Source organism: Pantherophis guttatus, chromosome 16, assembly GCF_059756535.1.
Source record: "Pantherophis guttatus breed Tessera chromosome 16, ASM5975653v1, whole genome shotgun sequence".
NCBI classification, from domain to species: domain Eukaryota; kingdom Metazoa; phylum Chordata; class Lepidosauria; order Squamata; family Colubridae; genus Pantherophis; species Pantherophis guttatus.
The window spans coordinates 18,659,798-18,676,054 of record NC_142078.1 but is presented as its reverse complement, the minus strand read 5'-3'; the positions used below and the strand labels follow the sequence as shown (position 1 = coordinate 18,676,054).

The following is a 16,257-nucleotide window of genomic DNA, read 5'->3' as shown; positions in this document are numbered from 1 at the left end:
CTCTCTCTCTCTGGACTTCATTCTGGAATAAACCTGGGTCTCTCTCTCTCTCTCTCTCTCTCTCTCTCTCTCTCTCTCTCTCTCTCTCTCTCTCTCTCTTTTGCAACGTCAGGGAGGAGGGGTACGGAGGTCATTAATAAGCAATTAGAAGGGTCACCCCCAAGCCCATATATATACCAGCTCCGGAGTTGCGTCCCAGACTTTGCGATTTGGGCCGGAGCTGGGAATCGGCTGGGGGGGCCCGCGCCTCCCTCCGGCTCTCTCTCTCCGCGTCCAAAGAGGTGGTGGGGCTGCCTCCAGGCTCTTCCTCGCTGGCCTTCCTTCCTCATGATGGGCTCCGTGCTGCCGGCCGAGGCGCTGGTCCTGAAAGGGGCTCTGAAGCCCCCCAGCCTCTCCCTGGCCGAAGTCATCACGTCGGATATCCTGCACAGCTTTCTCTACGGCCGCTGGAGGAACGTGCTGGGAGAGCAGCTGCTGGAGGAGAAGAGCGGAGGGGGGGTCGGGGTGGCGGCGGCCGGGGGTGGCGTTAGCGGCGGCCACGGGAACCCCAAAACGGCCTTCACGGCGGAGGTCCTGGCTCAGTCCTTCTCCGGAGGTGAGTTTTCCCTCTCTTCTCCAACCGTGGTGGGTTTTTTTGAGGGGGGGAGACGCCGGGGGGAGAGAATGAGACTTTGCACGTGTGAATGCTCTGATTCTTCCCAGGAACGGGGTTTTGGGGAGAGGTGGCCGACACGTGTAAAGGAGAGCTGCGGGATTCTGGAAGCCCGCGTCTCTCTCCTCCTCCGGCTTCCGAGAGGAAACCCTTGGGAGAAGGGTAAGGTGGTCGGACACGTGTGCGCTTCGCCTGGTTTGGACCCTCGGAGCCTGGCATCGTGAGAAAGACCCCCGGCGAGGGGTTCTTTCGACCCAGGCAGACGAGCCGGGACACATGGTCCTTTTTCAAGGAGATTTTTCGTGGCCCCAATGCCCTCCTAACTCTGATTTGTACTACAGACCCGGGTCTTAAAGTAGAGCTCCTTCTGGAGTTGTGTGTATCCACTGGTTTCTCTACACGTGTGTGTGTGTGTCCTGTTCTTAGTATGTGTGTGCCACACACATACTGGGCGTTTTAGCGGTCCAGGATTTGCCACAAATCATGCATGCGGGTTATGCAAAGTTTAAAAGAGACGACTGAAAAGAATTACAATTAAAACCTAACATTGAAATCGCCACCGCATACAGACCCGTGTTGGGGCTATGAAGCTAAATTCACACAACCTTGAAATCCTGAATCCTCCCCCCTCCTCCCCCTTTCCTGGAAAACCATCCAAAATACAGACTGCACCACGCCCCACCAACTCCATCATGGTTTAGTTTACATAAAAGTCTAATTCACACAACCGCTTGACCCAGGAATGCTCCCTTTGAAGCCATTCTTGTGTGAATCCTGCCTTTTTCTGTCTCTCCTTCCCCTCCCGGATTAAATCCGGAGCAGCAACTTCTGATCTCCCAGCAAAAGTATTATTATTTTTTTATATAAAAAAAGAATCACAAATCTCCTCTTCATTCTTTAGCTTCTCTTTAATAGCTGAAGTTTCCCTCTACCCTGATTATGGTTTAACACTGAAACCAAAACTTTTCCTCTCTCTCTCTCTCTTTTTTTATATCCCCTCTTCAAGATCTTTCTTTTCCGCCTCTTCGAACCTGATTAAGCTCAGATTGCGAGGTGCTTTTCTCCCAAGGTTTCAAAAATAAATAAATAAATCACAATCCTCATCATAATCCTTCTTTTTATCGCTTTTCCCACTCAAGTTTTCCCTTCGATGTCTCTCCCGGGCTTCTTCATTTATTTATTTATTTTGCAAAAGCCCTAGGCATTTAAAGGCTTATTAGGCGTGTAATAGCAGTTGACTGATTAAAAAAAAGGTTTTAAATTCATTTAGTTAACTTGAGCCTGACCTTAAAGGAGTGGGGGGTGGGGGGCGGGTTTGTTCCCACTTAAACTGAGAACTTTTAAAAGTTGTTGGGACCATTTTTCTTTTCTTTAACCTGTCTCAAGTCCTTACTCTTCATTCATCAAACTCCCGGACAAGCAAATTCCCTTTCCCTCCTGGCATTTGGGATTCCCTGGTCTTTGTCCCCCCCCCCCCCCCACCTCACCCCACCCCAAAAAGATTACTGTTCCTTTCTTAATCTACCGTGAAAACTCCATTCTGTCTCCTTTGAAAAGATGTCAGCCCGCTAATCTTTCCCATTTTGTCGCCAGAAATTCCTGCGCCTTTTAAAACAAGTTTCTTAGGCCATTCAGTTCTCCCCAGTGTTGGCCGACAGCATTCTCTAAAGGCTAATGAATTTAGAATTAGCCATTTTCCTTCTAAGGGTCTTGAATGAATGCGGATCACTTTAAACAGCGTGACAAATTGCTTTATGCAATGCCGTGGCACCATTTAACCTCACACTCTTCGCTTTTTAAAGATTTTCCCTCTCTCTCTCTCTTTCCCTCTCCCTCCCTCCGTCCCAAGTTCTTTCTTGAGCCATCTTAACAAGGTAGCCTTGTTGCTGTTGTGTTATTTTTAAAGTCCAGTTTCTTGTTCCACTTTTCCTGGGAAGAGGAGTGCCAAAATGAACTGGTGCAGAGCCCCAGGTGTCCTGGAGAGAGAGAGAGAGAGAGAGAAAGAGAGAAAGAGAGGAAAAGAGGGGGAGAGAGAGAGAGAGAGAAAGAGAGGAAAAGAGGGAGAGAGAGAAAGAGAGAGAGAGAAAGAGGAAAAGAGGGAGAGAGAGGAAAAAGGAGAGAGAAAGAAAAGAGACAGAAAGAGGGAGAGAAAGAGAGAGAAAAAGGGGAAAGAGACAGAAAGAGGGAGAGAAAGAGAGGAAAAGAGACAGAAAGGAAAAGAGACAGAAAGAGGGAGAGAAAGAGAGAAAGAGAGGGAGGGAGGGAGAGAAAGGGAGAGAGAGAAAGAGAGAGAGAGAAAGAGGGAGAGAGAGAGAGAGGGAGGGAGAAAGAGAGAGAAAGAGAGGGAGAGAGGAAAAAAGGGAGAGAAAGAGAAAAGAGACAGAAAGAGGGAGAGAAAGAGAGAGAGAAAGGGGAAAAGAGACAGAAAAGAGGGAGAGAAAGAGAGAGAAAGAGAGGAAAAGAGACAGAAAGGAAAAGAGATAGAAAGAGGGAGAGAAAGAGGGAGAGAGAGGGAGAGAGAGAGAGAGGGAGAGAAAGTGAGAAAGAATGAATAGAGGAGAAAAAATTTAATCTTAAGGATGCCACAGGTTGCAATCTTGCAGAAGGCACGTAAAGTTGGCACACGGAGTTGGGCGTTGTCTGGTTTTGGGGTTTTTTTTAAGCTTCAAATACAGTGTGGGTGTATTTGCTTTTCAGCAAGCGGGGGGGGCGGCGGAGGGGGGGTTAGATCTCTCTTAGAAAGCCCACAGAGAGGTAAAAAGGACCAGCGGTGGAGACAGAAAATTTCGGTGTGTGGAAAAAAAGAAAAGTTGGACACTAATTTAAAATTCTTTTTTTTTTCTTGTTGTTGTTGAGTTGGATAGATGCATTTGGAGAAAAGACCCTTTAGGAGCAACAGGATCTCAAATTCGACAGGAGATCTCAAATTCGACATCTGATGATTGACACCCCATGTGTCTCAAACATTAGATCCCTCGTGCAAATTTCGTCCGTTTGACAGCTCACTTTTTCAGATCTCAGCTACAGAAAACCCAACCTTGAGTCTGTGTCATTTCAGGCTGGGTGCGTGACCTGGCCATAACTTCACAACAAGTGTGTCCTGTATTGTGCATTGCACCCTTATTTCCCACACGGGCATCGCGACACATCTCAAATCATGTGCCATTGGCAAAAGAGGATGCTGTGGGGCGGATAATGATTTTAGCACTGAGTCTGCCACGATGGAAAGATATCCGGCATATCCTTGAAATTTATACTTTTTTTTTAACGCTATATATAAGTGTATTTTTCAAAAAGAAGAAGGTCTTGATATACCCCAATAATTTGCTTCCAACCGTGGCATAAAATAGACTAGCCCCTTGTGTCTGGTGTTCCCGATACCCAAAAATCAGAGGGGAACATTTAAAAACAAACACTTGGGCCTTTGGGAGAATGAATAAATTAAATTAATTTTGATAGCGGCGGGGTCTGTTTGCACTTTGCAATTGTGGGGAAGAGAGTGTGTGAATGTATGTGTTTCTGTGCACGATCCTAGTTATAGAAGAGACAGCGGCTGATTTTTTGATTGACTGGATTGATTGATTGATTGATTGATTGATTGATTAGGTCACTCAGAGTTGCCGGGAACTGTGACATGAGCAGCAAATAACTTTGATAATGAAGTACCATTAGTCATAGGCACCTTGGGTGCAATCCCAAAACATCTGGAGCACCTCTTGAGCACTATCGTCATTGACAAAATCCCCATCGGTCAATTGCAGAAGGCAGCTTTATCAGCAGCGGCTTACATCCTGCGACGATATTTGCAACCCCATCAAACATCCACATCTGCCTTTCCCAGGTCATTAGGAAAGACTCGGTAGCTGGACAAAATGCCAAATTCAGCCTGAACATCTGGCTGACTGGGCCACCGACCCTAATAATAAAACTGCCATGAAATCGGTTTTCAATTCCAAGCGTCAATAGCTTTCCTCCACCTGATTCCTCAGAGGCTGTGATGCTAAATTCCCTATATTACCTGATAGAATCATAGAATCATAGATCTATATAATATTACAGTTCATAATAATATAGACTCATATAATAGACTCATAGAGTATCATAGAATCATATGACCTAGAACCCTCAGACCATCCTAGACAAACGCCTGGCCAACTTGCTTAATGACACCATGATTCATTTAATGACGGTATCATAACGGACGATGCTCAGCTTCAGTTCTTCGCCAGCCTGTTTTGTTAATAGCAACTTTGGCGTGACTTGATCTTCCCGAAGGACTATGATGTTTGCAAATATTTCTCCAGTCCCTGTCTTAACTCTGTTTAAAGAAAGATGGATCTAATCTCACATGGGTGTGTTGGCCACATACAGGCTACAAAACTTCGCTCCATGTCCATTTCTACACCGTACGTAATGCTATATGTACTCTCTTACCTTACCTTTTACCTATGTTCTTACATCAAAGGTGTAACGTAGATCCCAGGAAATATAAACTCTGGATTGTGTGTATATCCTTGACAATATCTGTGCAAGAGAAAAACACAAGATCTAAATGAGCTTACAAGGGGCATGGCCTTGAATTTTCTCTAGGAAAATAGAACTGTAAAATGGATTGATTGATTGATTGATTGCCCAAAGTGTTCAAATCTACAATTTAACCAAGAAAGGTGCAAGGAGAACCTGATTGATGCTAGTCCACAAATGCACCAGTTTTGTTTTGTTTTGTTTTATTTATTACATTTATTTGCTGCACCTTTCACCTATAAAGGGACTCCGAGTGGCTTACAGACAATGAACAGATAGATAAATAAACTGATCAAAATTTTAAAAGCTACAGACAAAACTTGGAACCAAGCAAGAGTTATTAGGACGAGGATGAGAACAACCGACGGAGGCTTTATGGGCAAATTCACATTGACCGACCTCTCTCGACCACCGAGAAAGACCGGACAGTGTTGTGTGGCTCATTAACACAACTCTCCTCGTTGTGCAAGTTGCCTGCATCCGAAATGCATTTGGAAGTTTTTAGGAGTCCCCAAATCTAAAAAAACCCAACCAATCGCATTTCCCAGTTTGTGCCATGTTGTTGCCAAGCGGCTTATTCCCATCCGATTTCCATTGCTCCCCTAAGCTAATATAATTTCCAGTATTTTTCCCCCCACACCAGCCAGCTTCGACGGAGGATTAACCTGTCTAAATCAAATGCCTTTTTCTTATTGTGTTGTCAGGGGATTTGCATCTGTTACTGAAGGTGCGCAATTTAGCAATCGGGGTTTTCATCGGTGGGTGCCAAATGAAGTTGTGGCTTGTTTGCCTTCAGTGTGGCCTTCGGGGGGGGAGGGGCACACAATTGGGAGATGATGATGGTTTAGATCAGGGGTGTCAAATTCCCATTTCATTGAGGGCCGCATCAGGGTTAATTTTGACCTCGGGGGGGGGGGTGCTGAGGTGGGCGTGGCCAGGGTGGGCGTGACCAGCTTGACATCATTTGTGTAGGGGGCACCTGTGGTGGGCCCGGCGGGACTGGGGGCATCCTCCTGCAGCCCTATGGCACCTCACCTGCAGGCCGCACCTGTAGGCTGGTCCTTCGCTATTTCCAGGGTGGCCCCCGCGGGCCCAGATCTAAGCACCCCACGGATTGGATCCTCCTGCCCACTGGCCTCGAGTTTGACACCCCTAATTTAGATTGTAGATCAGGGTACAAACTGGGATTCCTTTATTAATGCAGGGGTGAAGCCAGTCCAGCTTCGTACTAGATTGGGCAAATCTAGGTAATGATGGTTAATTCGGCAAACCCTGGTTGGAGAAACCAGGACAAAAGTGTGTCGGTTAACCCAGAAGGAAGGGAGCGATTTTGTGATGTGACTTGCCCTTTTGTGAGTGTTTTTTGGTCTGGAATGGGATAGGGATTCCTGCTTGATAAGGGGTTGGACTAGAAGACCTCCAGAAGGTCCCTTCTGTTATTCCGGTGTGGTTAATCTCTCCCTCCCTTGCTGATTCTCTCGTTTTGCAGAAGTCCAGAAGCTCTCCAGCCTCGTCCTGCCCTCAGAGGTCATCATCGCCCAGAGCTCCATCCCTGGGGAGGGACTGGGCATCTTCTCCAAAACCTGGATCAAAGCTGGCACGGAGATGGGACCTTTTACAGGCCGGATCATCTCCCCTGAACACGTGGACCTGTGCAAGAACAACAGTCTCATGTGGGAGGTAAAGGCAGATTCTCCGCGTGCGAAGAAGGCTCACGGGTTGGGGGCTTACAGGGACACACCCTATGGGTAATCCTCAACTCAATTTGTTTAGTGACCATTCAAAGTTACAACAGCACTGGAAAAAAAGTGAATGATGACCAAAAAATTTCTCACGACCCTCCTAGCATCCCTGTGTGATCGACATTTAGGTCAGGGATTAAATGCTACCAGTTCGGGAGAAAATGCTACCAGTTCTGGCGAACCGGTATTTCCAATTATCAGCTGGTTGACGATCAGCTGTGACGTGTGATTTATATTAGGTAGAATTGTTGGATTTCCTGCTTTCTAGCTAGTCTAAACCACATGGCACAGCGGATTCCCCCCCCTCGCTGTTCAACTTACCTTTGCACGCTCGGAAGGCTTCAAAATGTTCCTTTTTTAGCACTGCGCGGGTGCGCCTTAGGCGCACTCGGTAGCAGACTCACCAGAACCGGTAGCAGACTTTAGAGGATTTCACCGCTGATTTGGGCGCTTGGCAACTGGCATGTACTTATGCCTGTTGCATTGTCATGTCAAGTCACGTGATGATCCCCTTTTGCTGACCTTCTGACGAGCAAAGTCAATGCGGAAGGCAGATTCACTTTAAGCACCGTGTGACTCACTTCCCCAACTGTCCAACTTCACTTAACAACCAAGGCAAAAGATGTCATAAAATGAACACAATTTATTTAACAATCATGCCGATTAGCCAAAGACAGTTCAGACTCCGTTGTTGATAGTAAGTCAAGAACTTCCTGCAATTCACATTTAAGGTTCACTCGCCCCATTCCCATGACATGCTAATCCTGGTTAGTTTTTACTTGGTTACTTTGATGTTGGGCAGGTTTTCAGAACCCAGCCTGTTTATTTATTTTTGTTTGTAAAATTTATTGGCCATCCCTATTATCACAGAGAGGGACACGGTGGCTCAGTGGCTAAGACGCTGTCAATCGAAAGGTCGGCGGTTCGAATCCCTAGTGCCGCGTAACGGGGTGAGCTCCTGTTCCTTGTCCCAGCTTCTGCCAACCTAGCAGTTCGAAAGCACATAAAAAAAAAATGCAAGTAGAAAAATAGGCACCACCTTTGGTGGGAAGGGAACTGTGTTCCGTGCGCCTTTGGCATTGAGTCATGCCGGCCACCTGACCACGGAGACGCCTTCGGACAGCGCTGGCTCTTCGGCTTTGAAACGGAGATGAGCACCGCCCCCTAGAGTCGGGAACGACTAGCACATATGTGCAAAGGGAACCTTTACCTTTACCTTATTACCACAGAGTAACTTTGCGCAGCTTTGGTTATTTACGGTGGCTCCTCCTGCCTGAAAACAGGTAACATCCGCAACGGTGACGACAATAAATATTAACGTTAGCTTCTGAACCCTTAAGCTAGGAGAAAAAGGCTGAATTCAGAAAGCCAGCTAAAAAGAAACCAAGGTTAAAACCAGCCCAGCTTCGCATGCTCTGTGAATGAAGTTGGCTGGTTTTTGTTACCTACCTTGAGAAAACGGAGCTGAATGTGTGTTTTAAGCTGCCATTAGAGGCATAATGGGGCTTTTCTAATTTTTTCTTTATTCAAAACTCCATAAATGAAGGCAAATGACAGCTATTCAACCCAGGGATAAAGGAAACTGCCTATTAGGCTCAAGGTTTTTTTTTTTTTTTTTCCCTGCCTCGCACTTCAGTTCATTCTTTATCTATTTGGTGGGAGATGCGCACCTATAAACACAGGAATTTAAATTTGTATGTATTTTTTTGCAGTTGCTGTTTTTTCTCCCCCCCCCTTTATTTCCCCCCTTTATTTCTTACTTTTGCAAGTAACCAGCCTTGGAGAGTTCTATTTAAAAAAAAAAAAAAAGTAATTTCTTCACGAATGCATTATAATGTGCCAGTTCCCCACGACGGAGGCCTTTTCGTGTGCGCTTTTGATTTGAAAGAGGGAATAAGCCTATTTTCTGGATGTTTCCCGTTTGATTGGCAAAGTGTGAAACTGAAGACATTTCTTGCATCTCGCGCGCTCGAATTCTTCCGAGGCAGCCTTGTTTTTTGCAAAGCCTACGTAAGATATTCTGCAGCTGACAGCCGATCAGAACTGCTGCAGCTCTGTTTGCAACTCGTTTGCGCTCCTAAAACCATTTTTTTCCCCTTTGAAAGTTTTCTTCTTTCTTTATTTCTCTTTGCAAGTTTTCTTCTCTTGTTCTTCTTTGCGATCTATCTTCCTTCCTTCCTTCCTTCCTTCCTTCCTTCCTTCCTTCCTTCCTTCCTTCCTTCCCAAGTTTTCTTCTCTTTTCTTCTAAGCTAATTATCTTCTTTCTTTTTCTCTTTGCAAGTTTTCTTCTCTTGTTCCTCTTTGCGATCTATCTTCCTTCCTTCCTTCCTTCCTTCCTTCCTTCCTTCCTTCCTTCCTTCCTTCCTTCCTTCCTAAGTTTTCTTCTCTTTTCTTCTAAGCTAATTATCTTCTTTCTTTTTCCTCTTTGCAAGTTTACTTCTCTTGTTCCTATTTGCGATCTTCCTTCCTTCCTTCCTTCCTTCCTTCCTTCCTTCCTTCCTTCTCTCCTTCTTCCTTCCTTCCTTCCTTCACAAGTTTTCTTCTCTTTTCTTCTTAGCCAATTATCTTATTTCTTTTTCCTCTTTGCGAGTTTTCTTTCTTTCTTTCTTTATATCTTTCTTCTTTTCCTTCCTTCCTTCCCGAGTTTCCTTCTCTTTTCCTCTTAGCCAATGACCTTCTTTCTTTTTCCTCTTTGCGAGTTTTCTTTTTCTTTATTTCTCCTTGCATGTTTTCTTCCCTTTTTGCAAGCTTTCTTCTCTTTCGTTTTGCTCTCTGCAAGTTTTCCAATTTCCAGAGAGAGAAGAGAGAGAGATTCCTAAACCAGAAGATACCCCGAATTATTGTTGTGTGGCTCGCACAGCAAAGAAGATTCAATCACTGCTGTGCTCACTTGGCTCACAATGGCCAAGATTTTCCTATATTCCAAACCAGGCTAATCAGGATATCTAAGCATGGACTCTTAGAGGCTCCTGAGAGATTTTTAAAGTCCCTCCGTGGTCTTTAAACAAAGGCATTTCCATCTCATTTTCTGCAGTGTTTTTCATAATCTGATACACCATCTACTCATGTCCAACAACTTAATTCTCTTTATATCAGTATGAACTTGGGATAATCTGGACATATTCTGGGAACAATGCAGTTACGTGCATTTCCTGGATCCAGTCTGGGCTGTTTGCATAAAACGAAGCGGGATGGGATTTTTTGATATGGGGGTAAGGACATTATTTGAAATTGAGATAAGAAGCCATTGGGTCAAGCAGTTTAAGAATCACGTAAGAAAGAAAGTCTGTGTTATTCCCCATAATTCCTCAGACTGGCTGGGGAATTCCACCTGTCTTAAATTGCCAAGGTAGAGAAACACTGGTCTAATGGCTACTCAATAAAGTATTATATATTGAAGATTTCTTTTTAAAAAAAAAACAACCAACCAACCAGGATTAATCATTGGGTTTTCTTAACTCAGGTTTTCAATGAAGACGGGACAGTCCGATACTTCATTGACGCCAGCCAAGAAGATCATCGCAGTTGGATGACGTACATCAAATGTGCCCGGAACGAACAGGAACAAAATTTGGAAGTGGTCCAGATTGGGAATAGCATCTTCTACAAAGCCATTGAGGTATGAAATGAGGCAGCCAAACTGAAGAGAGGTTCTCGGATATTGACTGCAGGGAATTGACCACCTCATCTCTGGCAGTAATTTGTTTCATTTCATTTTTATTTTCATAGACCCATAGAGCCCCAGAACCATAGATTCATAGAACTACCATATCATAGTAACTTAGAATAATAGAACCATAGAGTGGTGCGGTGGCCTAGAGGCCGAGCTCTCGCCTCACAATCAGGAGGCTGTGAGTTCGATCCTAGGTAGAGGCAGATATTTCTCTCTCTGGGCACAATGAGGATATATCTGCTGAACAAAACTCCGCATTGGCGACAGGAAGGGCAGTCGGCCAGCAAACACTCAGCTCCATTCAGTTGCCCAGATGCTCTACCCGCAAGGGATTATGGGGTCGTTTAAAGAAGATGATAGAATGATAGAACCATAGATCCATAGAATTATGGAATCATAGAACATAGATTTATAGAACTATAATATAGAACAGAACAGAATAGAATAGAATTCTTTATTGGCCAAGTGTGATTGGACACACAAGGAATTTGTCTTTGGTGCATAAGCTCTCAGTGTACATAAAAAGAAAAGATACATTAGTCACGAATCATAAGGTACAACACTTAATGATAGTCATAGGGTACAAATAAGCAATCAAATCATACTAGGAAACAGTCAATATAAATCGTAAGGATACCAGCAACAAAGTTAGTCATGCAGTCATAAGTGGGAGGAGATGGGTGATGGGAATTATGAGAAGATTAATAGTAGTGCAGACTTATGACAGTGTTGAGGGAATTATTTGTTTAGCAGAGTGATGGCATTTGGGAAAAAACTGTCCTTGTGTCTAGTTGTTCTGGTGTGCAGTGCTCTATAGCGTCGTTTTGAGGGTAGGAGTTGAAACAGTTGATGTCCAGGATGCGAGGGGTCTGTAGATATTTTCCCAGCCCTCTAATATCATCGTTTCATAATAATATAGAATCATATATTCATAGAACTAGAGTATCATAGAATCATAAGGTTGGAAGGAACAAATGCCTGGGCAACTTGCTTAATGACATCACGGTTCACTTAACAACCACATGATTGGCTTAACAACTACCGTAAAGGTTGTCAGAAAATCAGCTCCAACTGGACTTACCACCACAATGCCATACCATAAAATTTCCAGTCCCAGTCAAGGAAGGCTACCTGCATTTACAGAAATTAGCTTCATTTTCTGTTCCAGAAAACAATCATTTCTCATCCTTACGTTTTAAAAGAGCCTCTTTTGGCTACATCCCCCCCCCCCAAAAAGGCGTGTTTTTAAATTTGAGTTCGGGCCGAAGAAGCAAGCAAGCGAGCAAGCCGCATCCAAGTTTCCTTTGCTAAGCGACAATTTGTCATTAAAAAAAAAAAAGGAAGTAAGTTTTAAAAAAAACTATCTCTGGGCGTCATAATTTCCCTTGGCTCGTGGTGAGCCTATCTGTTGAGAACTGCACTTGAAAGCCTGCGTTGATCGATTTAACAGCCTTAATGGCTTCGAGCTTTTGCAGTTTGAAAAATGCTAAAATTCCTGGCCACGCAAAAAGAGCAACGCACCCACCCAACTAACAGCTTGCGATGTTTGGTGGCGCCTCCTCGCGCCTCCTTCAATCTATGTGATTCCGCGCCGCGCATGAACTAAGTACTGTTATTACGGGGTGCCGCATTTCTTTTATGGCTCAGGTTGGGCTTCCTAATGGGAAAAATAACAGTTAAGATTCTCACTCTAGACTCTTTGGAAGGGGGAGGAAAAAAACCCCCCACCCAAGTCTCTCTTTCTCTCTCTCTCTTTTTTTCTCTCCCTCTCCCCTCTTTCTTTTCTAGAGGTTATCAAATGCTTGTTGATGGCAGCTGGCGGCTTATTTCTTTTTGCAGCCCACAAAAAAAGGGGAGATAATGACAGCAGTGAGACACTGTCAAAGAGAGCAAACAAGAAAATGGGACAGGGGGGTAAAACAGGTGAAGCTGTCAGGACCTTAAGCCGTCAGCAAAAAAAAAAAAAAATCCTCTTTTTAAAAAGGAAAGAAAGAAAAGAAATTGTTGCCATCTAACTCCCTGACAATTACAGTAGAGGTATTTGCTTCTAATAGGTGCGAAATCACAGGAAGGATTTTACCCCTATTAGAAGGTGCGGTGTCTTGTCATTTCACACACAAACCCTCCCACAAACACACAAACACACATACACTCTCTCTGTGGCTTGCTGCCTGCAGCTCATGTAAGCACCTGTATTAAAAACCAATTAACAGAAACAGCCCCCCCCTCTTTCCCTCTCCCCAAAAGTACGGTATTTCTCTGCAGCGTGAAAAATTAAATCCCATTTTATGCTCCGGATGGTTTTTGAACTCCCCAAATAAATACTTTCTCTCCTTACAAGCAAACCGCCTCATTAGAGCTACGTTTTAAACTTGATTTAATTAATCGGCTCGGCTTTTGCAGTCCTAATTTTTATTTTTTATTTTTTTAAGCCGTGGGTGCCTTCGAAGAGCTGAGCGGGAATCTCAGCGACGGCTGGCTTTGGCTAATTTTTTAAAGATATAATTATCATTAAAAGATTAAACGGGAAGGAGGAAACCACGCGCCAGCTGCGATTTTGATCTTGCTTTCTTCGGTAGGGGTCCTTAGAGGATCAAAACAGTGGCTTTAGGTAGGCCTCGATTTACGACCACAATTGAGCCCAAAATTTATGTTGCTAAGTGAAACATTTGTTAAGCAAACCAGACAGATATAGAAGTGCGGATGACAGACTCCATCATTCCTCTGTAGAACTGGATCAGCAGCTCCTTGGCCAGTTTGAGCTTCCTGAGTTGGCACAGAAAGAACATTCTTTGTTGTGCTTTTTGGATGACGTTTAGGGAATCAATGCAGCTGTTCAGCTAGTAACATGGTTGAGAGCAGCACCTCAAAACTTATAGATTTGGGTAGTCATGGTTTAATGTTGGGTGAGGTCTTTCTTCTCTTGATCTGATGCAGCTGGTCTCCATCGCACGTTCTTAGAAAAGGACCGACAGAGTCAACCATGTTCTGTCTTCTCTCCTCTCCCTCCAGATGATCCCACCAGATCAAGAACTGCTGGTTTGGTATGGAAATTCTCACAATACCTTTTTGGGGATTCCTGGTGTCCTGGGACTCGAAGAGGAACAAAAGAAGAACAAACACGGTGAGGAGATGGCTATATTCTTTTGGCATTGGCAGGATCTTTCTGGGTCATATCACCGGGAAGACTCTTGCTTGACCTCCTGGTTGACACCTTCCTAGGCCGCCTGTCATGGCGTCAGCACGCCAATATAACACCCATGATGTCCTCGACATCCCTCATATTTAAGGCTTTGGCGATGGAGGCAAACTACAGTCCTGTAGATGATGGATGCAAAGGAAGTAATGGTTGCAGGGATAACCCAGGTCCTCTTATGATTAATCTTGCAGACTTCTCCACCAGAAGATAGATGAGATGGATGGATAGGCAGATAAATTGATAGATAGAAATGGACAAATTGGAGGGATACAGAGATGAAATGGACAGATTAGATAGATTAGATAGATAGATAGATAGATAGATAAATAGATAGATAGATAGATAGACAGATAGATGATAGATGTTATATAGATAGATGATAGATTGATAAATGATAGATAGATAGATAATGATAGATGATTGATAATTAGAGATAGATAGAGACAGACACAGGCTGATAGATGTTAGATGATAGAAGATAGATGATAGATAGATAATGGTAGATAGATTATAGATTATAGATAATTATAGATGATAGATAGATAGATAATGATAGATGATAGATAAAGATAGATGATAGATGATAGATACATAGATAGATGATAGATAGAAGATAGATATTAGATAGATATTAGATAATTAGAGATAGATAGATATAGATAGATGATAGATTATAGATGAGATAGATAGATAGATGATAGATAGAAGATAGATATTAGATAGATATTAGATAGATAATTAGAGATAGATAGATATAGATAGATTATAGATTATAGATGAGATAAATAGATAGATAGATAGATAGATAGATAGATAGATAGATAGATAGATAGATAGGAATGGTATGGCTGGAGAGAGAGGAAGAAAGAGGGAGGGAGGAGTGGATGGATAGACAACTCCAGACTTCTCCCAGTAGCCAAATCTAATCTCTCAGTTTCTGAAGATCTCTCTTGATTTCCAAGCCCAGGGCTCTCGTGGCATCACAGGCCCAACAGCGATGACCTTCCCAAAACCCCATCTGTCGAAAGGCCCTTCTTATTCCTCCTCTTCCTTCCTTTCTCCCCCACCCCAGAGGACTTCCACCTGGTTGAAGGCGGGGTCAACACCGTGGGCCGCATGCGCTGCGTCATCTGCCACCGCGGCTTCAACTCCCGCAGCAACCTGCGTTCCCACATGCGGATCCACACCCTGGACAAGCCCTTCATCTGCCGCTTCTGCAACCGCCGTTTCAGTCAGTCCTCCACCCTCCGCAACCACGTCCGCCTTCACACTGGAGAGCGGCCCTACAAATGCCAAGTCTGCCAAAGCGCCTATTCGCAGCTGGCCGGCCTCCGGGCGCACCAGAAAAGCGCTCGGCACCGTCCTCCCAACGGGGCCCTGCAGCCACACTCGCCCGCTTTGCCTGTGCCGCACCCCACGGCTCTGGGACACCACATCCCCACCATGGTGCTGTGAAGGCTGGGGGGGGGGACTCTCCTGGGGCATACGGAGGGCGGCTTACTCCAGGGAAAGCCAATGCTCCACAATGGGGGGGGGGACTGCCTCTGTGGCCTCGTGATGCGATCCCCCGGGGACCTCGGGCTGCCCCGCGTTGGACACAAAAGTCCGGGTTACTGTACAGTCATCTCGGCTCTGTTCCGGTAGAGTGATGCGGACATAACGGTGCAGAATATTGGGAGAAGATGAGGTTTTTCAGCAGTTTTCGTGCGGGCAACCAGGCGAGGGAAGGAGTCTGGGCTGTTTTTTTTCCAAAAGAGACTTTTTAATTCGGGGGGAAGGATTTGGATCCATTTTTTGGGGTGGGGGGAGGACGAAGGAAGGAGGTTTTTCTGGCCCCCTCCGGTTGCGGGACGTGCAGCTGTCAGGGGAAGCAAGTTGTGGTAGAAACGGGACGTCAAAAGAGGAGAGAAAGAAGGAATGGCAGATTGTGGCCCAGCAGTTTCTCCACTCAGGCTTTCCAGAGGTCAGAGAGAAAGGAAGGAAAGAGAGAAAGAAAGAAAGAAATTGGTAAGATGCCCAGAATATCTTGTAGGGGAGATGGGAGCATAGAAATTTAATAAATAAAAGAAAAAGAAAAAGAAAGAAATTAATTCATGCCCTAGCAAGGATAATTAAATTTGAGCAAACTTGAGAAAGAAAAAAGAAAAGTAAAGTAAAGAAAAGAAAGAAAGAAAGAGAAAGAAAGAAAGAAAGAAAGAAAGAAAGAAAGAAAGAAAGAAAGAAAGAAAGAAAGAAAAAATAAATAAATTGGTAAACTGCCCGGAATATCTTGTAGGGGAGATGGGAGCATAGAAATTAAAGAAAGAAAGAAAGAAGAAAGAAAGAAAGAAAGAAAGAAAGAAAGAAAGAAAGAAAGAAAGAAAGAAAGAAAGAAAGAAAGACAGACCCCTAAGGCAATGGGATTGCAATCTAGAATAGATCACAGGTTGCCTGAGTCTAGAGATGATTTCCCAGAAAGAAACAATTA

The 16,257-nt window shown here is 44.4% G+C and overlaps 1 protein-coding gene across 1 annotated transcript; it reads left to right on the top strand.

Annotated features, from left to right (window-relative positions):
* Positions 1-233: 233 nt before the first annotated feature.
* On the top strand, positions 234-15,956 carry PRDM12 (PR/SET domain 12). The gene is made up of 5 exons (XM_034436081.3): positions 234-595; positions 6,666-6,856; positions 10,382-10,537; positions 13,604-13,715; positions 14,863-15,956. Exons 1-5 carry the CDS (start codon positions 328-330, stop codon positions 15,243-15,245), a joined length of 1,110 nt encoding a protein of 369 aa, XP_034291972.2. The 5' UTR covers positions 234-327; the 3' UTR covers positions 15,246-15,956.
* The last annotated feature ends 301 nt before the right edge of the window (positions 15,957-16,257 follow it).

Coding starts and splice junctions, on each gene's coding strand:
- PRDM12 (XM_034436081.3), top strand. CDS start 328: ATGATGGGCTCCGTGCTGCCGGCCGAGGCGCTGGTCCTGAAAGGGGCT. Junction 596..6,665: donor GGCTCAGTCCTTCTCCGGAG/GTGAGTTTTCCC, acceptor CTCGTTTTGCAG/AAGTCCAGAAGCTCTCCAGC. Junction 13,716..14,862: donor ACAAAAGAAGAACAAACACG/GTGAGGAGATGG, acceptor CCCCCACCCCAG/AGGACTTCCACCTGGTTGAA.